Genomic DNA, 25,903 nt, shown 5'->3' on the forward strand with positions numbered 1-25,903 from the left:
GAGATGATTTACCTTTACATTAACATCAGGTGATGATTGTAACTGCAGCATGTGGCCACTGATGACAACATCCAAGAGTAAAGATCCATCTGAGTCCAAGCCACGGGCGATGTGAGTCATTCGTAAGATCTCCCCTGTGAATTTTAGTAAGAGTTCAAATGTGTGAAACCGGGGGGTGGGGCGGTTGCCCCCATAAGAAACCTCAAGTCAAAAATTAATTAACAAAGAACCATTTAAATGTGCATTAACTATCTTAAAGCCAATTTTAAAGGGGATCGTTGACAGTGATCATTAGAAGACTTGTAAGCCGTATTTTTTAAACCTCCTATTTATCATTCGGTACTCACACCTTTAAAGGCCAAATATATGGTTCTCAAAGTAAGAGACAGACAGAAATGTCTTCCTGCAGCTCCTCCAGTTTGAACCAGGAGGCCAAAATACCGAAAACCCAACTATGGCAAATTGTTCTAAACAGAACCTTTGGAAGTTATGCAAAATAGAAAGCTGTTGTCCCATTTTTAACTAACCGGTAGCAAATTCCACTTGTGTCTCTCTCTTGAAAACTGCATTGGTGAGTGAAAAGCCATTCACTGCTCCTCCATTTTCTTTGGCTGTTGTCCAATAAATGGGACTCAGAATAGAAACTAGCGCTCTCATTGCTGGACCTTTAGAGGGGGGGAAAAAGCATTGTCATATGTACATTTGTGGGTTGGTTTCTTTGCATTCTGTATTACTTACAATGTCACCTGACCATTTAATAAATTCTCTCTTTTGTTACTGATTGCATTAAATATTTTATGAAAATAGCAGAGCAAATAAGCATATACAATGGTACCTCTACTTATGAACGCGATCCATTTCGGGGTGCCGTTTGCACCCTGAAAAGTCCGTAAATAGAGTGTTGCTGCTGCCCTTTGCGACAAAGCGTTTCTGTGCATGTGCGAAGCGCACAGATCGCTTCTGCACGTGCGGCAAAACCCAGAAGTATACACTTCCGGGTTTGCCACATTCGCAACCCAAAAATCCACAACATGAAGCGAATGCAACCAGAGGTATGATTGTATTGGAGTCTGCAAAGAGTTTGACAGTAAAAGCACAGCAGCCTAAATCTGCTTGCCAGCTCTACAAGACCTAGCAAGGCACTCTTGCTAGCCACAATTCTCTTTGAAATGGTGTGCAAGCTCATAGGTTCATTGCTCTCCTCTCTGGAGTAAGTTACATGCCTCCTCATTCATATGGTACTTTTCCCATGGCATGTACAGAGACAGAAGAGGCTTGTAAGGCTATGTCAAAGGAAAAGTTGAACGAAATATGTGACGTTCAGAGGTAGCAAAGCAAAACAAACAAGCAAACAAACAAGCACCCCAATGTTGTCTGCTAGCCATGAAGAGCATGGGTCAGCCGGTATTTCAACAGAATCAAAACTGTGTTAAGTTTGATAAACCCAAGGAACATTTCTTAAGTATTAAAGAAACAGATGTACATACCGAGACTCCGTGGGATATTCGTAATCTTGGCTTGTATTCGTCTAGTGTCCAGATCTGGGCTATCGATTATAGTGGCATTCAGGAAAGCGATTCCAAACTCAACATCATTAATATTTCCAATGACACTTCCTCTAGCCCGTGGAGGTCCACCTATTGCCAAGGAAGTCAAAAGTTGGGGGGAGAGGGGGGAATGGCCATCTGCAACATCTATTACTTCGTAACGTTTTGAAAAATCAAGTCAAGTGTGAGTATTATTATCCAAGTGCTGATGTTGAGCCACACTGCCCCCTCTGTTTTGAAAAATAAATAAAATGAAGACATAAAATGGAACAGCCCAACTAAATGATGATGTTAGTAGACATCTACCAGGCCACATAACCCCGGAGGAAAAGCTAGGGGCTTTTCATGAGACATCGAGTCCTCCAAGGAAAAGGCAACTGTTGTTGAGCACTGCATGCCAATGGTAACACAACAAAGTATGGCAGGAAAGGAAACAGAATAAACTGCAGGAATTCAGGCAGGCTCTGCAAAATTATTTGGTTAGGACTTGGGCCAGAACATATATTAATCTTACTGACATGTAAAACTTCTCTGTGTTCTGGCGCCACATTTTAAGGAAACAACAACTGGAAAAAAAAATACATACAAAGTGCTGCTAATAAGAGAGACACCTGTGTTTGTAAAAGTTTGTTTTTCAAAACATTTCTACCCGTTTTCTACATGTGTGTGCACTTTCAGGTCAGGAAACAAGACCAGGACTCGTAACTTCCCCCGGATTACGCAGCATTCTGAGCAACCGTCCAACGTTTTTAGGTTCCATTTGGTGAAGCAGTAATAAGGAACGGTTGGATTCCTTTGCAAATATTGGTCTGGTAGTTTGAGCAGACAATTTTCAAATTGTTCCCTGAGTCTATCTGAACATATATTAAGTCAGAACGTTGGTTCATTAGGCCCAGTGACAGGTGGCAACTCTCCAAGTTGTGAGCTAAGAGAAGCAACTAACGGACGGCTTCCAATATTCCACTACTTATCTTCCTCCCCCAAACAAAAAAGGGGTGAAGATCAGGAATAAAAGTTCAAATGCTCGTAATACCAGGAGGTGCTATATTAGCACAGGCAGTCAGCTGGACTACTGCTGAAATGCCCTCAATGTTACTGAGAATTTTTTTTTGGGGGGGGGGAATTCGATCTCTTCTAGGGTCCCTTCCAGACACCTTTTTATTGCACATTAAATGATGCTTTGAGCTCACTGGGGTAGTCACACGAGAACCTGCTTTCAGTACTGTTTGTGCCTGAAAGCGTTTTGGAGTGGTCACACTGTTTCATTTCCAACCTGTAACTTCCTGCTGAAATACCCTATCTTTTCATACCACAAAGTTCTGGGTTATTTTCATTCTGTTGTTGTTGTGCCAACCCAACCCTGGGCAGCAAGAATGTGGCAGCACTGGGGAAGCATGGTGGAACAAACTAAAGCAGAATAAATCCCCCCACCATGTCAAAGAGCACATGCAACATAAGACACATGAGAATGTTGAACAAATTTCTAACACAGGGCCAAATTAAATTTGTTTCAATGGGGCTGGATAGGGGAGTGATAAAACTGGGACATAGCAGGCAAGGAGGTAGAACTTAATCTTTTCCTCCCTCACTGTGATCCAGAGGAGAAATAGATTTTTATTGATACAACAAGAAAAAAAACAACACAAATACCAAATTACACACAAGAATAACCATAGACACATAATTTTCTTAGCAAACAATAAAACATATATTGGTCTTAACACTAAAGACCCAACCTCCCATCTATTCCATATTTCAAATTCATATTACTTATTGCCAATACACACTTTTATCATAATTAAACTTATTCTTAATAAATCTAATTTCTTATATCTACCTTGCAACTATTACTGAAGTTCCTCGAATGCTGCAACAGAATTTAAACTACTATATTTATTTTTCAGATAGAGAATTCCTCCCTTTGAAGGCAACCCTCCATTTGTTCCCATGAGGATACCTCCTAGTTCAAAATCTGGTTTCAAAGGGATTCAGAAAGGATTAAATTTCTTCTGCACCGCTGCTGTGATTCCTCAACATGATCAGCAACTCCTGCTCACTGACAGTATCGTCATTTAAAACAAACTAACAAACAAACAAACCTGCCCATTAAATGCAAACTCATTTACCATCATGTTCAGTTTGGCTCTCAGCCTAGAAAAAAACTGATGTAGAACCTTTTTGGAAAGCCACTTCCGAGCTGAAGAGGATGTGGGGTTGCGGGCCCACCCCCTCCCACTCACGCGGGGGCTGGCTGTTAGCCCCCGCGAGAGCAGGGGAAACCTCAGGCGCGTCTCCGACCCGGCCTGCCAATCGGCGGGCCGGGGAGGCGTGGCCAAGCCCATTTAAAGCCGGCGCGCCTGGGGACTGCCCTCTCTTCCACGTTCCAGCTGCTCTTGTTCAGGCAGAAAATAAAGTGCCCAGTGTCCAGAATGTTACTTTTTTTGTTTGTTTGTTTGTCAGCATTTGAGACACACTCTTGAGTCTGCCTACTTACCTGGACAAGCTTGAACATTACACCTGGAAATCTGCGAGTCGTCTCCAGGACAAGGTCGCCCACTGTTAGATGGGGATGGATTATTGCACAGCCGTGATCGGGTCTGCTCTCCTCCTCCACAAGAAGCAGAACACGCACTCCAAGGCTGCCATGGGCCCCAGTTTCCATCCACTGTAAACCAATGCGGAAGACAAGAATTAATACTGTTTCGGTAAAGTTTCTCATGTGTGCACAAACGTTATGTGCTAACTCAAATGCGAGCAACCATAGGATAAATCGGGAGTGCTGCTTGCAACAGGAGTCCAGGGAAGGGGGTAGGAAGGGGGAGAGGTTGAGAAATGGGGTGAATGGTACAACAGTTACACATGGAAACTAGTCACAGACCATTCCCTCCCACCCAAAAAGGTACTCTTTATTACATTAAAGTTGCATACATAAATAACCTTTTTTGACACATGGGAATTTCAGTTTGAATAATCCCCAAAAGAAAGGACTCTGGGTGTGTGTGTTTTTAGAATGTACTTTTAAACATTTTTTTTCAATTCATTATGGATCATTTCCAATACTCTTTTACCCTTTTACAAGTCCACCATATATGAAAGAACATTCCCTCCACCTCTTTGCATCTCCAGCACTTATCTGATTCAGTCTTATACATCTTAGCAAGCCTTTCTTCCCAATGTCTTTGGGGTATTTTTAATAACAACAGCATAGGCATAATGCATTCTTTGTTACTACAGCATTTTCAGAGAATCATAGAGTCAGAAGGGTCCCTGAAGATTCTCTAATCAAAAATAATTAAATCTCGGCGTTATCAGCACCACACTCTAACCAAGTGAGCTATTGAAATCGGGATTGTTGCTTTGCATATGTATGTACCGTATTTTTCTGTGTATAACACGGGCGGTGGGGGGGATTGCTGAGCTTTTTTTTTGGGGGGGAGTGCCCAGACTTGTTCAGCTTTTTGGGGGGGCGGGTTGCCGAAAATCACCCACAGGACCACCACAGCCAGTCACACGCACATCGACGAAGCCACGAATCGTCTGCATGCTCTCAGAAAGCAAGCGCCAATCACCCGCCAAATTGCCACAGCAGCCAATTGCCAGCAGACCTTGACACACCCACCAATCACCAGCAAAAACGCCGCTGACAATCGCCGGCTCGCAGCAGCCACCAATCACCCATCCAACCGCTCCACTATTTGTGTATAAGACGACCCCACATTTTTAGCATAATTTCTTAATGAAATAACCTTGTCTTATAAACAACAACAAAAACATGGTAATAACCATGCTAAGGTAACTCACCAGGACAAAGATCTATATTACACCTCTGTATCTGGGTATCAGCACCTGCGCAGGCTCTTCCCCCGTTGAGCGGACGAGGGTTGTCGCAAGTCCGGTACCTTCTCAACTGGCCACTGTTACACGTTCGGCTGCAAGTGCCCCAGTTGCTCCAAGGGCCCCAGTTACCATGCACTGCAGAAACAAAACGTTTTTGAAACAGCAATACTGAAAGAGATGAAAGCCATCGTGCGGTCCAAAATAATAATTTTAGTCGACGCTGGAGAAAAGTTTATCTGTTTCTAAAATTTACACTGTCTCTAGAATAGTAGAGAAGAGCTCTTTCAGAAGCCCCCTTGCATCAAAGGCTGGGAGATTTATGCTTTCATTTATTCTGCATGTGGCCCACCTTTCATCCCTTGTGTATTGTGATCTGGCTGTTGCCATCAACTCTATGTATGCTTTTCGTGACTAGCTGTATCACTGTTTGCCTCCTCTCAATCTGGGGATGTTGTAACATGCCTTCGGGAGCCCTGATAATGCACACCTGCTCATCACAGGGAAGCTTGTAAGTATGTTCATCTGAACATGCTTAGAATCCCTTTAGATCTTTCCACTCAATGCAGCAAAGTCCAGGATTGAGTGGGTGTGTACAGGAGCATGGGGGCAGGGCTGGTGCAAGCCAACCACATGCTCCCTATACAAATTGGGATATCTTATTAAGCTATACCTGAACAGGCCTACAGCGTGGATAGATTGCACTGTTGAAAAATGGAGAGAGTTCTGTGAATTGATAGCAACCACAGCAACCTGGGTACTGGGAAGCAAATGCTTTTAACCATTAGCTTCTTGCTCCTGACAGCTGCACAAAGCCTTTCTTCCAATGCACCACCCCAGTCTTTAAAATGCATCCTATAATCCAGCTCTCAAGTACATTTAATTAAAGCAATGGAAAACCATTTCAGTTATATTTTCCTGGTGGGTTAAGGTACTGGATGTAGGCAGCGGGGTCTTCGGTGAGAAACAAAGTAAAGGACCCCTGGCGCTCATCTCGCTTTCAGGGCAAGGGAACCAGCATTTTTCCACAGAAAGCTTTCCCGGTCATGCAGCCAGCATGACTAAACCATTTCTGGTGCAATGGGACACTGTGACGGAAACTAGAGCACATGGAAATACTGTTTACCTTCCCGCAGCAGTGGTACCTATTTATCTACTTGCACTGGCGTGCTTTCAAACTGCTAGGTTGGCAGGAGCTGGGAGAGAGCAATGGGAGCTCACACCATCGTAGGGATTCGAACTGCCGACCTATTGATTGCCAAGCCCAAGAGGCTCAGTGGTTGAAACCACAGAGCCACCCACGCTACGTAAGTAGGGTAACTGTCCAAGGGACAAGCAATACATGATGTTAAATGCATCTTTGGACTTAATGGAGGGGGCCCTGATCATTGCAAGGTGAGTACGATAATTATTGGTATCACAGCAGGCATGGAGGTGGAATTTTCCTTCCCTGCTGCAGTATTAAAGGAAAACCCTCCTCTGAAGCTGGAATTCGAAACCTCACAGAGGCCAGTGGGAAAGTACTTCCCAATGCAAACAGGGTATTCAGGGAAGTGCAACAGAGCTTGCATATAAACGCAGACTTGCCATGGACAAATTCAATGATATTTGCAATCCATTCTTATGAATACTGTAATAGGTTAAGATCTGGTGGAGTACAATAACAACCTTGTAAAGTACACAGTTTTGGGTTTCCCCCCCTCCCCCTTCTACACAGGTTCTGCACAACCGAACACCGTGACGGAAATGCTGTTTAAGTTCCTGCTGCAATGATACCTATTTATCTACTTGCACTGGTGTGCTTTTGAACTGCTAGGTTGGCAGGAGCTGGGACAGAACAATGGGAGCTCACCCCGTCGTGGGATTCGAACCGCGACCTTCTGATCGGCAAGCCCAAGAGGCTCAGTGGTTTAGACCACAGCGCCACCCGTGTCTCCCCACAGCAAAGCATTATGGCTATCAAGAACTATAACTTGATCTGGCCTCTGTAGGAGAAAAGCTGTCTCTGGTAACCCCAAGTTTGCCCCACTGTTCCAATCCCAAAAGGCACTTACTGGGACAAGGGTCACTATTGCAAAAATCAACCTGCATGTCATTTCCTTCACACTTGTGCCCGCCATACTGTGGGGGTGGGTCTGAGCAGTCTCTGGTTCTCTGTCGGGTACCACCTCCACAAGACATGCTGCAAGCACTCCAGCTGGACCAGGAAGCCCACTTTCCATTCACTGGTTTGAAGAAGAAAAAAAGGTTTTATTATTTTTTTAAGCACACTTTCAAACACAGCACTGAAATATGAGTTCTGTATCCAACCCAAACAACAACACAGGCATGCAAGAATGATGTAAGTCAGAGCAGAATCTCAATGTGAAAGAGAAAAATCCAAGCTACAGGTGGCAGGAATGTTGTTTGCAGGTTCACCTGTAAAGCAGGTGTCTGTGTGTGCATGCATATGTCTTTTAACAGGGAAAGGAGGGCCGGGGAAAGGAGAGCTGAACCCTTCCCTATTGTGTGTAGAGGTCCCCGGGCCACCCCCTAAATAAATCGCAATTCACACAGAATTTTTGTTTAAGGTTTTTGGCATAATTTTGGCCACAACTTTATTAAAATACATACATGTGAGTGGTTGCTTAGGCATTGGTTAGGACTATCTGTCCCCCCACCTGGGGACAGAACTGACTTCCGGATTCCAGCGAAAGCCAATAAGGGGAAACAATATTGGGGAGAAATGGAGCTGAGCCACAGGCCCTCACTGCTCACCCACATGCTCCCAGGGGCTTGTACGGCCCTAGCCCCTTGCCAGGGATATGGACAAATGTATAGCAACCTCTGGATTCCTTTAACGGAATTCCCTTGCAGCAGCAGCATTGGAGGGGCAGGCACTGCCAACCACATTCCCGCCACCAACCAAAAGATAACCAAAACCTTACAAGTTGTGACGATTTGCTACGCAGTAGGCAACACCCAACTGGCGCCAGCCAATCTGCCAAATGGACAAAATTCCTACCAGGCCCCTGCCCCAAAAGCAGAAGACCCTATGACAGGCATAGCAATGTCAAACGCAACAGCCCTAAATTAGGGAGGGTGGGCAGGCGATCTGATGCACGCAGCGAAAAGAGACTGAAAAAAGCTGCATGCCAAGAATATATAACCTTCGGGCCAAGCCTCTAAATGGTGGCATCAAAATCTCCCCAACAACCCAAATTTTCCCAATCACAGTCATGGCCATCCAAACGGTCCCGCCCAGTAACCAAGAGGGGGTATCCTGCTTGACCCCACCGCAACACGTGCTCTCCATGAAGGAGAACACGCTTTCTAAAAACTACCTTTCTCTTTACATTTTTATGAGACCCAGAAAACGAGAGTTCATTCCATATTTAACTTACCTGGACAGTCTCTCTTGCTGCAGACCTGCATCTGTGCATCAGGTCCTTCACAGTAGGTCCCATCAAACGATGGAGGAGGGCTATTGCATAGCCGTAATCTGGTGTGGGTACCTTTGCCACATGTCTCACTGCAGGTCCCCCATGGTAGCCAAGAACCCCAGGCACCATTAACTAGAAAACAGGAAGGGTTACAATCCAAGCTGGAACTTCATCTTCTAATTAAACAACACCACCACAATTGGGATGGAGCCAAAGGTTGCCTGAGTTGAAGGCCACCTGAACAACTGATCTTTCCTCTCCCCTCCATCCTAATTCAAAACAGGATGGAACAGCAAGACGATAGAGAAAAAAGGGGAATTCTGGTAGATGTGTCCAAAGGTGAAAGACTTCTGGGGAAAGATATATAATGAGTTGAAAAAAAATGTTGAAATATACATTTATTAAGAAACCAGAAGCCTTTCTACTTGGAATAGTGGGCTTGGAATTGCCCAAGAAAGATGTTAGATTGTTTTTGTATGCCACAACCACAGCTAGAATTTTGTTAGCCAAAAATTGGAAATTACAAGAAATACCAACAGTGGAGGAATGGCAGATGAAGATGATGGACTTTTTAGAGCTGGCTGACCTGACCGGAAGAATCCACGACCAGAAGGAGGAGTATCAAGATGAATGGAAGAAATTTAAGGATTATTTAATTAAATATGTTAAGATAACATAATTAGAATCCCTTGTGAGTAACAGATAGGCCTAGGAGTTAAATATGTTAAATTGCATAATACCATGGATAGAAGTCAATATGAAGAGGAGGAAAGTCGTTAATTGTCCAAGTAAATTTTATTGGAAAATAGTGTTGGAAAACTGCTATAATGAGCTACATAGAAACTCAGCTAGGGGGATTTGAGGAAGTCACTCAACAATGGTAACAAAGGTGGAACTATAACAGTTAGGATTAATATTTGTTTGTTTGTTTTATATTGAAATGTTTTTTTTATTGTTGTTATGTTTGTTATAAATTTGGAAAATCAATTTTAAAAATTGGCAAAAAAGAGAGAAGGGGAATTCATTTGAAGTTTGGTTCATGTGTGCCACTTTTAACAGCGTTTCTGTATTCTCACCTGGGCACGGCCTAATGTTGCATATGATTGGCTCAACGGCGCTGCCATCACAAGGCCTTCCACCATGTTGGGCAGGAGGGTTGCTGCAAGTCCTGGTTCTGGTCTTGTTGCCTTGCCCACAGGTTTTAGAGCATTCTTCCCAAGAGCCCCATTCTGACCAGTTGCCATCCACTAAAAAGAATATATATTGCATGTGACTTGTTAACATATGTTGGGAAATGCTTTAGACCATGGGGTTTTTAGGATGAGCAAAACCTCATCAGACACACAATGCTGCCTACTTAAACTGGAACCCTGGTACAGTGGTGCCTCGCAAGACGAAATTAATATGTTCTGCGAGTTTTTTCGTCTTGTGAATTTTTTGTCTTGCGAAGCATGGTTTCCCATAGGAAATGCATTGACCGTTTCCCATAGGAATGCATTGACGGTTTTAAGAAAAAGGTGCAAGACGTTTTTGTCTTGCGAAGCAAGCCCATAGGGAAATTCATCTTGCGAAGCAACTCAAAAAACTCTTTCGTCTTGCGAGTTTTTCGTCTTGCGAGGCATTCGTCTTGCGAGGTACCACTGTATCTGGCAAAACTGCATGCTATTCAGCTTCTCAAGAACTCCCTCATGTTAAAATAAACAGAATGTAATGTTACTAAGGCTGTTAATTTGCTAATTTGGAAGTAGATTCCACTAACACAAATGAGACTTAATTCCAAGTAATCGTGCGCAGCAGAAGTGGCAACCCTGCAGAGGTTTTTGTGGCTCACAGGGACTGCCCCCAAACAATTGTGTGGTAATTCTGTGCCTTTTAAAAGTAATTTATTGATCTGTTATTCCCTCCCCCCCCCGACACTTTCTCTGTGATTATTTACCTTTCTTGGCCTTTCCTAAGTGCTCTTGGGTAATTTTACATGCTTTTAAATCTATTGGGGGCTTCTTAACACACACACTCCTGAAGTGCCTCATTCTTCCTTCCCCTTTTCTTTCTTTCTTTCTTTCTTTCTTTCTTTCTTTCTTTCTTTCTTTCTTTCTTTCTTTCTTTCTTTCTGCTGTTTCCAAGTATCCTATTAATATTATTTTTATTTATGTATTCTTATTTATTTATACACCGCCCTTCATCCAAAGATCCCAGGGTGGTGCACATCATTAAGAACATAATTTACGCAGCATAATTAAAAACAACAACACAGTGTAATGATAAAATAATCATAACAACAGCCTTCCGCATACATTTAACAGGCCATAGATTACTTAACAGCATTACTACTTAGCAGCTTGTGATGCCTTCAGCGGCTGATGATTAATGATTATCGCCAAGTGCTGCCAAAGGCATCACAGCAACAAAAACAATGCAGACAGCTGTTGTGAGTATTGAATTAAATTGTTGTGAGTAAGGAATTAAATGAAACTAGGGAAGAGACATGGAGGACATTCAACACTACGTATTTGTTACAATGCCCTTTATATACACCCCCTAGATAAAAATTCCTCCGTTACATCCTCTGCTCTCTTTCCAGCCGAACTCCCCCTGAGCAAATCTCTATTTTACTGGCTGGCAATAATATATTTATTACTGCACGGGTTGCAAACTTTGCTTTGGCTGCAAGTAAGTTGAGAGCTAGCTAGGTAGCAAGACAAGTATCATAAGAGGGAGTGTGAGACATGGAGTGCTTAACTTATGCAAGAGTGATTTTTGAATGTTTTGCTGTTGTTGTACAGTTTTAAATCAATTATTTGTATCCTACACATTGTGACCAATTGTGACGGCTCATAGCTTTTAGCAATAAAGATTCACTTCACTTTGAACCAGGGAAGAGGAACCATGTTGGTCCATGACTACTGACTTCCATGTGGCCCTTGGTGGAAATCCAAATTTACCTGGGCACAGTTTGTTCTGACAGCTGCGCGTTTCGTGATCGGGCTCCATGCAGCGTCGCCCGCCATTTGCGGGGAGCGGATTGTTACACAGGCGGATCCTCTTCTGAACACCTTGACCACATGTTACACTGCACGGCTGCCAGTCAAACCAGTCAGAAAATCCTCCATGCACTGGAATAAAACAATTTCATGTATATCATCATCATCATCATTAGAATTTATATATCATCATCATCATCATCATCATTAGAATTTATTTATCATCATCATTAGAATTTATATATCGCCCTATACCCGAAGGTCTCAGGGCGGTTCACAGAAAAATATCTTAGTTGATATTCCTCTCACCATCAGACAAGTGTATTTTATTGCTTTCTGAATCTTAAAACCCCCTAAAAACTCAGATGATGATTATGGTCGCCTCAGTCATTGGTCTTCAGTTGGTAGGCCCTACCCCACAACTGGAGATGGACTTCATATAAGAAGAATTACAACAGTGAATTATTGCTGTTTCTTTGTATTTTTTTCTCAAAGGAGAAAGAGAAATAGAAAGATATGTTAGGGGAAGGAAGGAAGGAAGGAAAGAGAGAAAGAAAGAGGAAGAAAGAGAGAGAGAAAGGAAGGAAGGAAGGAAGGAAGGAAGGAAGGAAGGAAGGAAGGAAGATTTAATGGCTTGCAAATGCCTAAGACCATTTCTTCTGCAAAGCCAAGTAGGTTCATAATAATAGGCCCAGTATATGAAAATATGGCCTAAGTAGTGTCCTGATATTGTACCTTCTAGGGCAATGCTTCTCAGTGGTCCTTCTCATGGTCCCCTAGCAAGACCCAACATGCATTCGGATAGCATTATTGTACAGAACGAAGGAGATGCAAATAGAAAAGGTGTTCCCTCTCTTAGCTTCTTTGCTAAAGAGCATACAAACCTCTGAATCCCATAGAGCTCCTCAACAGGGAGAACGAAAAGCTAGCCTAGACTTTGCACCCACCTTGGACAATGAGTGGAACTTTGACCAGGACAGATCCCATGAGGTTCCTAGCTACGCACTCGTATTCCGAAGTATCCTTCTTGTGTGCGACCGCAATAAGCAAGGAGCCATTAGTCAAGACGGTCATTCGGTCCTGACTAAGGAGAGGCCGGCCTTGACGAGACCATTCGATGCTCGGAGTAGGTTCTCCTTCTGCTTGGCAGTTCAGCATCACTGTGGTTCCAGCATCAACAATCGTCTCTACTGGCTCAATTGTAATAACAGGTGCACCTAAGATAAAAACAAAATACTTCTGGGTTTGCTGATTTCAGCAACAAATCACTGACAAATCAAGGACCTGAAGGAGCGTCCCCACCCACATTGTTCTGCCCGGACACTGAGGTCCAGCTCCGAGGGCCTTCTGGAGGTTCCCTCACTGTGAGAAGTGAGGTTACAGGGAATCAGGCAGAGGGCCTTCTTGGTAGTGGCGCCCGCCCTGTGGAACGCCCTCCCACCAGGTGTTGAGGAAATAAACAACTAACTTTTAGAAGACATCTGACATCTGTATCAGGAAGTTTTTAATGTTTGATGCTTTATCAAGTTTTTAATATTTTGTTGGAAGCCGCCCAGAGTGGCTAGGGAAACCCAGCGAGATGGGCGGGGTATAAATAATAATTATTTATTATTATTATTATTATTATTATTACTTCCACTGTTCCCATCTCTCTGCAGTATGTAAGTGGTAACTTGCAGCATCTGTCATCGGTCAAAGACAGTGGGGTGCCTACACTGCCTATCCTGGCCAGTGGCCAGGCAGCAAGAAAAACATATAGCCACCATACTGACCCTGGTGACTTCACTTTCCACCAGGAATCATGGGGTTTGTAACTCAGCTCCCATGATCCTTGGTGGGAAAAGATGCTGCCACTCCCACTATGTCGACAACATACTTTTTTCTTTTTCTTTACAGCTTGGTCATTTGTTAAGGAAAAGAGACCCTGTCAGTGTCCCCTATCTTTGATGGAGGCCTTCCCCCACCTCTTACCTTGGCCTCCCTTGTCAAGGTACCATTTTCCTCACGAATGAGAGAATTGGGGCATGGGGTGAGAGCAAACTTCAGGCAAAGAACATGTAGTTCCTGCTTCATTTGTTAAGCTCACTAGTTTGCCGTGGCAAGTCACTACTTTTTAGGCTAACCAGCTTCATTGCGAAGAGGCCAATCTTACACTTAGTAAAAAGGTAAAGGGACCCCTGACCTTTAGGTCCAGTCGTGACCGACTCTGGGGTTGCGGCGCTCATCTCGCTTTACTGGCTGAGGGAGCCGGCGTACAGCTTCCGGGTCATGTGGCCAGCATGACTAAGCCGCATCTGGCGAACCAGAGCAGCACACGGAAACGCCGTTTACCTTCCCACCGGAGCGGTACCTATTTATCTACTTGCACTGACGTGCTTTTGAACTGCTAGGTTGGCGGGAGCAGGGACCGAACAACGGGAGTTCACCCCGTCACGGGGATTTGAACCCCCGACCTTCTGATCGGCAAGTCCTAGGCTCTGTGGTTTAACCCACAGCGCCACCCACGTCCCTACACTTAGAAGTGTGCAGCAAAAAAGCACTTTTTTAAAAATTGCAGCTGAAGGGGAACCCTGATTATTATCGGGTTTGCAGCACGCGGACCAAGGAGAATTATCCCTCTTGCACTGTGCAGCGCCACTGAATCATACCTGCCTCCTTCACCAATGAGACTTAGGGGAAAACGAAGAATATGTTGTTCAGCCCTATAACACTGTGTTGACTAAGGCAAAGATGGAGAGGTCCATGGGTCAAATAAATAAGCCTAGTTTTAACTCATGCAGCAGGTACGTCCAAGTGTAAAATTTAGAACTCTCAACACATATAGTGTGAATATTCTTGTGTGGCTTACTGTGCAATGTCAGGGTTACGCGGTGTTCAACCACGCCAGCATCGTTTGTAGCTACACATGCATATTCCGCAGCATCTTCATTCTGAAAAGAAGTCAGCATGTTGACAGATGAGCGATCCAATAATTTTTATTCAGTGTTGATTTGCAGTACATTAAACCCAGCAATGGCTTAGAAATTGTATAATATATACGGAAGCCAGCAGGGATTCAGTAGGATGGAAGTTAGTGGCGGTGGTAGTGACAGTAAAAGGTAAAGGTAAAGGCCCCCTGGAAGGTTAAGTCCAGTCAAAGGAGACTATGGGGTTGTGGCGCTCATCTCACTTTCAGGCCGAGGGAGCGGGTGTTTGTCCACAGACAGCTTTCCAGGTCTTGTGGCCACCAGGACTAAAGTGCTTCTGGCACAATGGAACACTGTGACGGAAACCAGAGTGCACAGAAACCGTTTACCTTCCCACTCCCATTGTTCTGCCCAGACACTGAGGTCCAGCGCCGAGGGCCTTCTGGTGGTTCCCTCACTGGAAGAAGCAAAGCTACAGGGAAGCAGGCAGAGGGCCTTCTCGGTAGTGGCACCCGCCCTGTGGAATGCCCTCCCATCAGATGTCAAAGAGATAAACAACTACCAGACATTTATAAGACATCTGAAGGCAGCACTGTTCAGGGAAGTTTTTAATGTGTGACATTTTAATGTATTTTTAATCTTTGTTGGAAGCAGCCCAGAGTGGCTGGGGAAGCCCAGCCAGATGGGCCGGGTACAAATAAATTATTATTATTATTAAGCACAATTAAGCAGAAGCACTGGGAAGTTCGCCAACTGCAGGTACTCTGCTGGCATCAAGCCTGTGGCCAGTAAACTGTGCCATCCTTTGCCTGGCCTTGGCAACATCCTATATCATGGATATGCAAACTAAGGCCCAGGGGCCGGTTCCAGCCCAATCGCCTTCTCAATCCGGCCTGCGGATGGTCCGGGAATCAGCATGTTTTTACCTGAGTAGAATGTGTCCTTTTATTTAAAATGCATCTCTGAGTTATTTGTGGGGCATAGGAATTCGTTCATAATTTTTTTCCAAAATATAGTCTGGCCCCCCACAATGTCTGAGGGACAGTAGACCAGCCCCCTGTTGAAAAAGTTTGCTGACCCCTGTCCTATATCTTCTGTGGCAAGGAGGGTGGCCTGTTCAGATTTCTAGTGGCAAAAAGAAGGAACCCCCCCCCCTTTTATGCCAAATCCCCGAGAAAGGCTCTAATGGCAGCAGTATGTTAGGAAATGCATGTGCATTAAGTGTGTTGACTTAATGTGTCGGGTGTGACATCCGAGTCCCCTGGTGACAGCTGGACTTACGGACTGACTCAGCTGAAAAGGCAAATTGAAAACTTTTATCTGCAATGTTATATCTGTGACATACAGAGTTTTAACTGGTATTTTATCTCGTGTTTCTAAGTCACCCTGGGACGGTTTTGCCTTGAAGGATGGCATATAAATTCCTTAAATAAGTAAGTGAATTGCGCAAGTTGTGTTGCGTGGTACCATGATATAACAATAGCTCAGGAGGCAGCCTGAGAGGTTAGAATGGAAACGATAAAATTCCCTTTTCAGCAGAGTAGTGCACGACCACATGCACATATAAAAATGCACTGCTATATGTAATGCAGAAAAGAGATTTGTATCAGTTATTAAGAACAGACCTGCAGTCTGTGTTTAATTCACAGCCTCTTGGGTTGGTAATGAAGATAAATCAGATCTCTTTGAAAGAAGGGTGGGACATGAATCCTGTACAACTAATCAGTAGAAGAGATCTCAGTAAAGACTTACAACTGTGCCATAGATAGCAAGGGATCCGTTGCTGAGTTGTCTGATCCGGTTGCTGATCTGAATGCCAGCTCCTTTTTTGCTCCACTGGATCACTGGAGGTGGATCTCCTCTGACTTCACAGTTGAGGATAGCATTGCCACCCAAGGGCTCAATCCGACTGGAATGATAATCTCCCATGAAGACTGGAGGTTCTGGAAAAATAGTTCAAAAGTTAACGATGTATAAAATAAGAGTGGAAATGAGGGAACTCAACATGAATTTAAAGCAGCAAAAATGCAGATGTTAAAATTCAAAATGCAGTGAAAATGGAATGAATCTGAATCTAGTTTTGTGAATGTGGAGCCCCTTCAGCTGTTTTTGAATTCAGTAATTTTGATTACAGAAAATTCACCTAGTTTAAAATGTATTCCTAATCCAGATTCAGCTGTAAATTAGAAAGAGGTTTCATCTGCAACTATTGATACGAGTCAGGCTCTTTTCATTTTCATAAATTAGACAGTCCATGCCCATTCATTCTCCTGACCACCCATGATGCTGCTTTTAGATGGAGTGTGAAACGATTCCCAAACTTACCAGTAATACATACCTTTAACGTACACAAATCCAAGAGCCTTGATAGAACCAACTACATTTTCCGCCGTACACACATAGGTTCCCGAGTCCTCTTTGGACACTCTTTCAATGACAAGTTGGCTAAGTCCATTCACACCATCGTATTGTGCTAGCGGAACAAGAGGAGAACGACAAAGAAAAAGAAAACCAACAAAATCTAAAGGCTCAACAAAACACACATTTTACATGCATAGATTGGAGGTGTTCAGTATCCCAATATGCTGGTAGATACAGCTTTATGGGAAAAGACAGCAGGTGAAGATACCGTATTGGCCTGAATATAAGCTTTGCTTCCCCCCGCCCCCCAAAAAAATCTGACCGTGAAAAGTTAAAGTGCGGCTTATATTCGTGACCTTACGGTATGCAGCCAGGAGCGTGGGGCAAACAGCGCCGGAGCACAGCAAAGCTCATAGTCCCCATCCTCTCCCCCAAGGCTTGGAAGGGGAAGAGCGAGGAAGGGGAAGGGCTGCTGGCAACGCAGCATGGCTCTCCCCCCCCCCGCCCAGTATGCAGCCAGGAGCAGCGAGAAAGGGAGCGGCTTATATCCAGGTATTTTTTCTTTTTCCTCCCCCCCCCTCCAATTTTAAAGGTGCAGCTTATATTCAGTTGCGGCTTGTATTCGGGCCAATACGGTACTTGTTAACCATGCCTTCTTTCTGCCTGCAATTCTACTGGAATGTTGAGGTTGCTTAGGAATTTTCAGGTTGCATTGAAATTACATAACTCCTCTGCAATAAAGAGATACCTAAGCATGCCGATCTTTCGCTGTTGTGCTCATTTGCCCCTAGCGGGTTTCCCGGGGCACCTAGTTGGGTCTGGTGCAGCGGGGATGGATTCACCCTACGTTCCTTACATAGAATTGGAGTTGGAAGCAATCCGGGTCATCTAGTCCAACCCCCTGCAATGCAGGAATCTCAACTAAAGCATCCATGACAGACCACAATCCAATCTCTGTTAAAAAACCTCCAAGCTCCCGAGGGATCTTCTTCCACTGGCAGCTCTCACAGCCAGGAGGTTCTTCCTGATGTTTACTCATAATCTCCTTCCTTGCATCTTGAAGCCATTGGTTTGGGCCCAACCCTCCAGAGCAGCTTGCTCCATCTTCTATGTGGCAGCCCTTTAAAAATTTGATGATGGCTATCATATCTCCTCTCAGTCGCCTTTTTCGCAGACGAAACAAACCCAGCTCCCTCAACCGTTCCTTACAATAAAACTTCTATACACTGAGCCACAGTTTACTCTTTCCAATTGCCATGTTGTCTCATTTCCATTCTGTCTAATAAAATATTATTTGTAATTCGAAAAGAAACCTAACTCATTTCGTGTTAGGAGAGCAACACACTGTATCAGATATCTCCTGTGCACATGCTTATACCATGTCAGGAATTCAATTTTTGTGAAAGTTTGAAAAGCAATGACAAACCTAGACAGCATCTTAAAAAGCAGAGACATCAGCTTGCCGACAAAGGTCCGGATAGTTAAAGCTATGGTTTTCCCAGTAGTGATGTATGGAAGTGAGAGCTGGACCATAAAGAAGGTTGATCACTGAAGAATTGATGCTTTTGAATTATGGTGCTGGAGGAGACTCTTGAGAGTCCCATGGACTGCAAGAAGATCAAACCTATCCATACTTAAGGAAATCAGCCCCGAGTGCTCACTGGAAGGACAGATCCTGAAGCTGAGGTTCCAATACTTTGGCCACCTCATGAGAAGAGAAGACTCCCTGGAAAAGACCCTGATGTTGGGAAAGATGGAGGGCACAAGGAGAAGAGGATAACAGAGGACGAGATGGTTGGACAGTGTTCTCGATGCTACTAAAATGAGTTTGGCCAAACTGCAGGAGGCAGTGGAAGACAGGAGTGCCTGGCGTGCTCTCGTTCATGGAGTCATGAAGAGTCAGACATGACTAAAGAACAACAAAACCTGTGTTTTCTAGATACAATCTAGTCCTTTGATGTACTAACCTGGGATGATATTATTGTTAAAAGTCCATGAGATTTGTGGAACAGGAACTCCAGTTGCTTTGCAAGTTAGCTGAAGTCGTTCTCCTTTATTTAAAGCTAAATCTCCAGGGAGCTCAGTAAAGGTTGGCAACGCATGGACGGTTAAGTTGATGGTATGCGTATCTTCACCAGCAACATTACTGGCAATGCAGGTGTAGCTGCCAGAATCTTCAGGCTGTAGGAAGGAAATAAAGAACAGCACATAAAAACATTTAACAGGGGGGGGGGGGGAATTATCCTGTAATAAATATAATGGTCATTTGGACATGGGAGGCATCTCAGAAAGAAAGCATTTGACTGAAGTTTGTATATGGATTTGAATCACCCCATCACTGGGTCTCTGCTTTCAAATGCTGCATTGATTGATTGATTGCATTTATTCATTGCTTTCTACAAAAATGTTGCAAAGCAACTTGCAATCCTTAAGAGCAGATTTAGAAGAGCACACCAGGTGGGAGTGGGGATGTGGAAAAGTCCTGCTATGTGAGTGGGCCTCATTCTTCCACTAGTGCAACAACTGATTGAATCCTGCTACAGTGGTACCTCGGGTTAAGAACTTAATTTGTTCTGGAGGTCTGTTCTTAACCTGAAACTGTTCTTAACCTGAAGCACCACTTTAGCTAATGGGGCCTCCCGCTGCCGCCACGCCGCCAGAGCACGATCTCTGTTCTCATCCTGAAGCAAAGTTCTTAACCTGAGGTACTATTTCTGGGTTAGCAGAGTCTGTAACGTGAAGCAGATGTAACCTGAAGGGGATGTAACCTGAGGTACCACTGTATTTCTTTCGTTTCTGACATAATGCATTGCCAGTTTCCGAGTCATGCTGTTTAAACAGGTGATAAGGTCCCATGGCAAAGCATAACCATAATGAACACAGTATCAGCCTTATATCACAATGCTACCATTGGGTCCATACTCATGGACTACCTACAGCTAAACATAGCAGGGCATCTTTGGCTCAAGAAACCTACAAATCACACACTTTCAGGTTGGGCAAGTTGCATGTCTATCAGCCTGTGGCTACCTTGAGTACGTTGCTCAGTCAAATGCTTACCACAGCATTGTCCACAATGAGATCTCCATATGACAGAGCCGTGTATTTCCCCACCATGCTCATTAAAAGTTGGCCCTCTTTCTTCCAATTCATGGATGGCGTCGGCATTCCATCAGCAACACACGGCAGAACCACTTGCGCATTTTCTGCAACTGTGTAATGGGCTTCTGTACTGCGTATCTTAGGCGGAACTGTAGGGAGATTTTTTAAAGAAAATAAAGAAAACAATTAATTACACATGTCCTTAGGAATCTACAGAGTTGGGTGGGAAAAACTCTGGAAAAGTGATCTGAAGTTCACAGCATGTTATTCTTTGAAGGAGAACTATTTGAAACTGATTTACAGATGGTATTTAACTCTGAGTAGGCTTGCTAAGATGTAGTATAAGGCTGAATCAGATAAGTGCTGAAGATGCAAAGAGGTGGAGGGTATGTTCTTTCCTACGTGGTGGACTTGCAAAAGGGTAAGAGAGTATTGGGAAATGATCCATAATGAATTGGGGGGGGGGGAAATGTTTAAAAGTACTTTTGCTCCCAAACCAGAGTCCTTTCTGCTGGGGATAATTCAGACTGAAATTCCCATGTGTCAAAAAGGTTATTTACGTATGCCACTACTGTGCCCCATGTTTTGTTAGAGCCACTTCCGAGCTAGGAGCTAGGGAGGAGGTGGGGTTGCGGGCTTCACGCCTCTCCCCACACTTGCGGGGGCTGTCTTCAGCCCCTGCGATACCAGGGAATCCTCGGACGCGTCATACCCTGAGCCAGCCAATTGGCTGGCCCGGGGGGGGGGGGGGCATGGCCTCGCCTTACTTAGGTCTGGCACGACCAAGGGTCTCCCTCTTTCCCGGGCGTGGCCTTGTCCTAAGCCTATGGAGGTGTGGGCCCATGGCACGCCCCCGTGAGGTGACCCCAGGGGAGATCCTAGTTGACGTGCATCAGCGGGACTCCCCCTACTGGTGGTTAACACTTACCGGTCTTCAAGCAAGCAGGCTGAAGCCGGTTAGCTGTTGGGACTAATGCCTAAGCCAATACCGCTCAATTCCTGTAATCAATAAAGTTGTGGCCTAATTTGACCCGTTCATTTGAATTCTTGTGTCTCGTGTCTTTATTTCTGAGGGGGGAGGCGGGAACTCACCACGCAACTCAAAAATGGAAAACAAGCGAAGTCCCAACCAAAGAAGAATGGCAACTTAAGTTGTATGAGGATATGGGGAACAGCTAATTAAAACTGTGAAGAACAAACAAACCTGGTTCCATCCATCATACTTGCTTCCACCAGGATTAATAGCCAATGCATGTTCCCCACTTCCAGCTATGCTTACCAAGCACTGTGAGCTCCATGCTCGAGCTGCTTGCTCCAGCCACGTTGGTAGCCGTGCATGTGTAACGGCCGGTGTCGCTCGGATGAGCAAAGGCAATCTGCAAAGAACCCATGCTGAGGATTCTCTGCCTCATGGACTCTGTGACCTGCTGTCCATCTTTATGCCACACGATCTCAGGAGCCGGATAGCCATCGGCTTCACACAACAGTGTGGCAGGCTTATCCAAAACCACCACGTATTCTTCCGGGTGAGATCTGATCGCTGGAGGAACTGGTAGACAATGAATCAATTGTTTTAATCGGCAGTGCTAGAAGACAGTGGAACAACATTCCCTATGCTACTTCACAAACTGTTGCTTCTCCAAGCTGTCTCCATCTTCCAACCCTCTTCATCACTGTGCACCAGGCACCTGTCTTTTCATTTCATCTCTTTTTCTCAAGGGCAGGGGACAAAAGCAGGCATTGTCTGGAGAGCTATGCAGTCATACCTTGGGTTACAGACGCTTCAGGTTGCGTTTTTTCGAATTATGGACGTGCCGAAACCCGGAAGTACCAGAGTGGGTTACTTCCAGGTTTCGGCGGTCGCGCATGCGCAGAAGCACTAAATGGCACTTTGTGCATGCGCAGAAGCGCCGAATCGCAACCTGCGCATGCACAGATGCGGCGCTGTGGATTGTGAACGTGCCCCCCCCCCACGGATCACATTCACAACCTGAGCATCCACTGTACTCCTGTTTATTCTCTTTTTTTCCCTTGTTGAGGCTCTAATGATGTACTTCTTAGGGAAGGTTAAGAAGATAAAGGTCACTTCACAAGTTTCATGCAACTCCTGGCAAGAAGGAGGGAAATGGGAGAGGAGGTAGCAGAAAGATAAAAGCAGGTGGCCTCACCTATCCATGCCTCCCCTTTGGACTCCTGACCCTGACAAATTACATAACAAGAGCCCTGCTGGATCGAGCCAAAAATCTAGTCCCGGACTCTGCTCTCATTGTGGTGAACCAGATGCTCATGGGTAGCTCACAATCACAACCTGAGTGCAGTATCACTCTCCCCTCCAACGGTGGAGGTGGAATACAGCCATTGCCTCAGTCCTATATACCTGAAGGAGGGTCTCCACCTCCATTGTTCAGCCCAGACACTGAGATCCAGCGCTGAGGGCCTTCTGGTGGTTCCCTCACTGTGAGAAGTGAGGTTACAGGGGACCAGACAGAGGGCCTTCTCGGTACTGGCACCCGCCCTGTGGAACACCCTCCCATCAGATGTCAAGGAAATAAGCAGCTATCCTATTTTTAAAAGACATCTGAAGGCAGCCTTGTTTCGGGAAGTTTTTAATATTTAATGATGTATTGTTTTTAACACTTGCCCAGAGTGGCTGGGGAAACTCAGCCAGATGGGTGGAGTTTAATTAATTAATAATCATGGCTGATAGCCTTACCCCTCCACGAATTTGCCTAAAGGCATCCAAGTCGCTGGCTATTACAACCACTCGTGGGAGCAAATTCCATGCTTAACTAGGCTGTGTGTGACCCCAGAGGGAACACAGCCCTCAACAGAAAGAAAAAGCTGCTCTCCCCTAGTCTAGAGGTACATCAGATACGTTCCAAGATAACACCAGATATTATTAACAAGCTGCAGCTCACTGCAAAACTTACCTTGGATCTTCAGTTTGATCTTCCCAAGGGCAGTACCTGCTGGATTCTGAGCCACACAAATGTAAGTTCCAGCATCTTCAGCAGCAGCTTTTGCAATCTGCAAACTGCCACTGGGGAGAATGGTATAACTATCCCCTGGAACACATGCACATTATGTATTAAAGAAGACCACCACAGTAGTAGAGAAACATTAGGACTGCTATAGATTCTATAAAAATAGTTTGCTGGAGAAATAGGTTTACTAGAAAGGTTGTGAACTCTCCTTTCATTCAGTTTTTTTTTAAGAGGTGCAACAGGCATATCTTAGAACAGGTTTCCATATAAGCAAATGTACATTTGGTAACTGGTAGGCAAATGTGCGGATTGATTCAACTGAAAATAATTGTGTCCAAAAATCTGCACTGGTTTCTGACTGGTTACTGGGCCAAGTTCAAGGCTTTACTATTGGTATATAAAGCCCGTAATGGCTTGGGACCAGTTTACTCAAGGAATCACCTTGCCTCATAATGTGACTATTCAATCACTTTGATCTGTGAAACTGGCACTGCATTTGTGAGGAATTGTTCCGTTGGAGTGACAGCAACTCCTTGGCGTAAAGACATTGGGAAGGTACCCTCACTATATTATTTTACTTGCCTGCAGAAAGCCTCTCTGTTTCAGCAAACTATTCAGACACATGATTTAGTTACCTTTTTTTAAAAAAAAAAGTTTTATTGATTTTATTTCTGTTTTTGGTGAGGTGATGGCAACCATATGTATATCTGATTTTAATTGTTTTATAGATTTCAGCCACGTTTAATCTCTAATTGTATCCACACTCTGCTTGGAAACTACTCGCTCAAAATTTTGTAAGTTTTGCAAATGATAAAGATGAAAGATTTCACATGAATGCACTGCTTGATACTGCAATCTCACAGTGATGACCACGCATGTGTGAATGAACCCTAGGAGATGTTTTAAAGTACCGTATTTTTTGCTCTATAAGACTCATTTTTTCCCTCTTAAAAAGTAAGGGGAAATGTGTGTGCGTCTTATGGAGCGAATGCAGGCTGCGCAGCTATCCCAGAAGCCAGAACAGCAAGAGGGATTGCTGCTTTCGCTGCGCAGTGATCCCTCTTGCTGTTCTGGCTTCTGGGATTCAGAATATTTTTTTTCTTGTTTCCCTCCTCCAAAAACTAGGTGTGTCTTATGGTCTGGTGCGTCTTATAGAGCAAAAAATACGATATATCCTTTCTTAGGATACAGAACTGCAGCACTAATTCCCTTTCAACTGTATGTAGCTAAATGCTCTTAGGAGAACAGGAAATTATAAAGCAAAACAAGATACCTGTGGTGTTAACACTGACCCCTTCCTTCTGCCACGTTATTTTAGGACGTGGTGAGCCTACCGCTTCACATGGTAGGAGAATTGGGCTGTTGAGAATGACGTCAAGCGTTCCAGGTTGGACTTTTATAGCTGGTGGTTCTAAGATTCAGAGGAGCACAGAAAAGGTCTGATTACTGATCCACCCAGCTGTTTACAGTAATTATTACATAACCCTACCAGGTTGCCTACCAAAAGAAAAATATCCCCATTTCACAAACTATGTCATGAATAAACACAGATCCTGGAAGCCATGTTATAATACGTATTAATGAATGTTGGATCAACCATTGCCAATACAGTGGTACCTCGGGTTACAAACACCTCGGGTTACAAACACTTTGGGTTGCAGACTCCGCTAACCCAGAAGTAGTACTTCGGGTTGAGAACTTTACCTCAGGATGAGAATGGAAATCGCATGGCGGCAGCAGTGGGAGGCCCCATTAGCTAAACTGGTACCTCAGGTTAAGAACAGTTTCAGGTTAAGAACGGACCTAAATGTCTTAACCAGAGGTACCATTGTATAGAAAATATTTGATTGCTGTCTCTGTCTCCAAGCCCAGTCCAGCCCAGAATGACTCATTTCAAAACAAGCCCATTTTAAAGGATTCTAACACAGAGTAGAGTCCAACATCACACTAAGGCAACTGTTCTGTCAGCAAAAGCATTTTTGCTTGCCAGATGGAACAATCCCCTCTGTTTTCCAGCAATGCTGTTCTAAGGTTCCACAGACCCTCCAGATGGATTGGGGGGGGCAGGGGTGCGTGGAGAGAAGGAGAGGAGAAAGTCCGAGTTGTGTTAGCAAGATTCCTTGCACTGGCTTCTGCTAACGCATCTGGTTAGTCAAATTGGGCCCATAAAACTCTGCAGATGTAATGCCTGATGTGATGTTGATGTGCTTTGGGGGAACTGGGCAGGAGCTAAGATCCTGTCAAATGTCAAGGAGATAAATAACTACACAACTTTTAGAAGACATGTGAAGGCAGCACTGTACAGTATAGGGAAGTTTTTAATATTTGATATTATATTATGCTTTTATACGTGTTGGAAGCTGCCCAGAGTGCCTGGGGCAACCCGGTCAGATGCGCAGGGTACAAAAAAATAAATTTTTATTATTACTATTACTATTATTATTATTATTAGGAGACACCTCCAATTCACTTGTGGTGCTAGATAAGCTGCCCATTAGGCACGATGAGAGGGATTGGGCTGCAACTGACCGATACTGGTGATGGTAGCTACAGTAGCAGCAGCCCCTGAAGGGGAGCCCTAAGACCAGGCCTTTGGTCAGTGCTGCCAAAAGAGGAGGTTCCAGAAGTGGAAACATGGCTGTTTAAAACAGGACCCACCCCCCAAAATAAACTAGTTCGCTAGGAAAACAGTCAAAGTCGGCCTCCAGGGTGTTGTAGCCCAAATTTTTAGGTCTTTACGTGTACATACGCTCATCTTAGATTTTA

General features: G+C 44.4%; 1 protein-coding gene across 4 annotated transcripts in view; it reads right to left on the reverse strand.

Annotated features, from left to right (window-relative positions):
* The window catches only part of HMCN1 (hemicentin 1), a 298,745-nt gene that overhangs the window by 20,062 nt on the left and 252,780 nt on the right, over positions 1-25,903 (reverse strand). For all 4 annotated transcript variants that reach the window (XR_014512480.1, XM_083445251.1, XM_083445252.1 and 1 more), the window contains 18 exons: positions 24,411-24,548; positions 23,084-23,218; positions 21,433-21,702; positions 20,112-20,302; positions 19,019-19,232; positions 17,029-17,163; positions 16,443-16,633; positions 14,633-14,714; positions 12,732-13,001; positions 11,746-11,916; positions 9,880-10,050; positions 8,765-8,935; positions 7,436-7,606; positions 5,349-5,519; positions 4,042-4,212; positions 1,488-1,637; positions 528-665; positions 13-134 (listed from right to left, as the gene is read on the reverse strand). Coding sequence is in view for 3 of the 4 variants with exons in the window: in XM_083445251.1 (XP_083301377.1) it covers positions 13-134; positions 528-665; positions 1,488-1,637; positions 4,042-4,212; positions 5,349-5,519; positions 7,436-7,606; positions 8,765-8,935; positions 9,880-10,050; positions 11,746-11,916; positions 12,732-13,001; positions 14,633-14,714; positions 16,443-16,633; positions 17,029-17,163; positions 19,019-19,232; positions 20,112-20,302; positions 21,433-21,702; positions 23,084-23,218; positions 24,411-24,548 (3,062 nt within the window). In the remaining variant the exon portion in view is untranslated. The remainder of the gene's footprint in view (positions 1-12; positions 135-527; positions 666-1,487; positions 1,638-4,041; positions 4,213-5,348; positions 5,520-7,435; positions 7,607-8,764; positions 8,936-9,879; positions 10,051-11,745; positions 11,917-12,731; positions 13,002-14,632; positions 14,715-16,442; positions 16,634-17,028; positions 17,164-19,018; positions 19,233-20,111; positions 20,303-21,432; positions 21,703-23,083; positions 23,219-24,410; positions 24,549-25,903) is intronic.

The sequence above is a fragment of the Podarcis tiliguerta genome, assembly GCF_965153285.1.
Source record: "Podarcis tiliguerta genome assembly, chromosome: 6".
Lineage (NCBI taxonomy): Eukaryota > Metazoa > Chordata > Lepidosauria > Squamata > Lacertidae > Podarcis > Podarcis tiliguerta.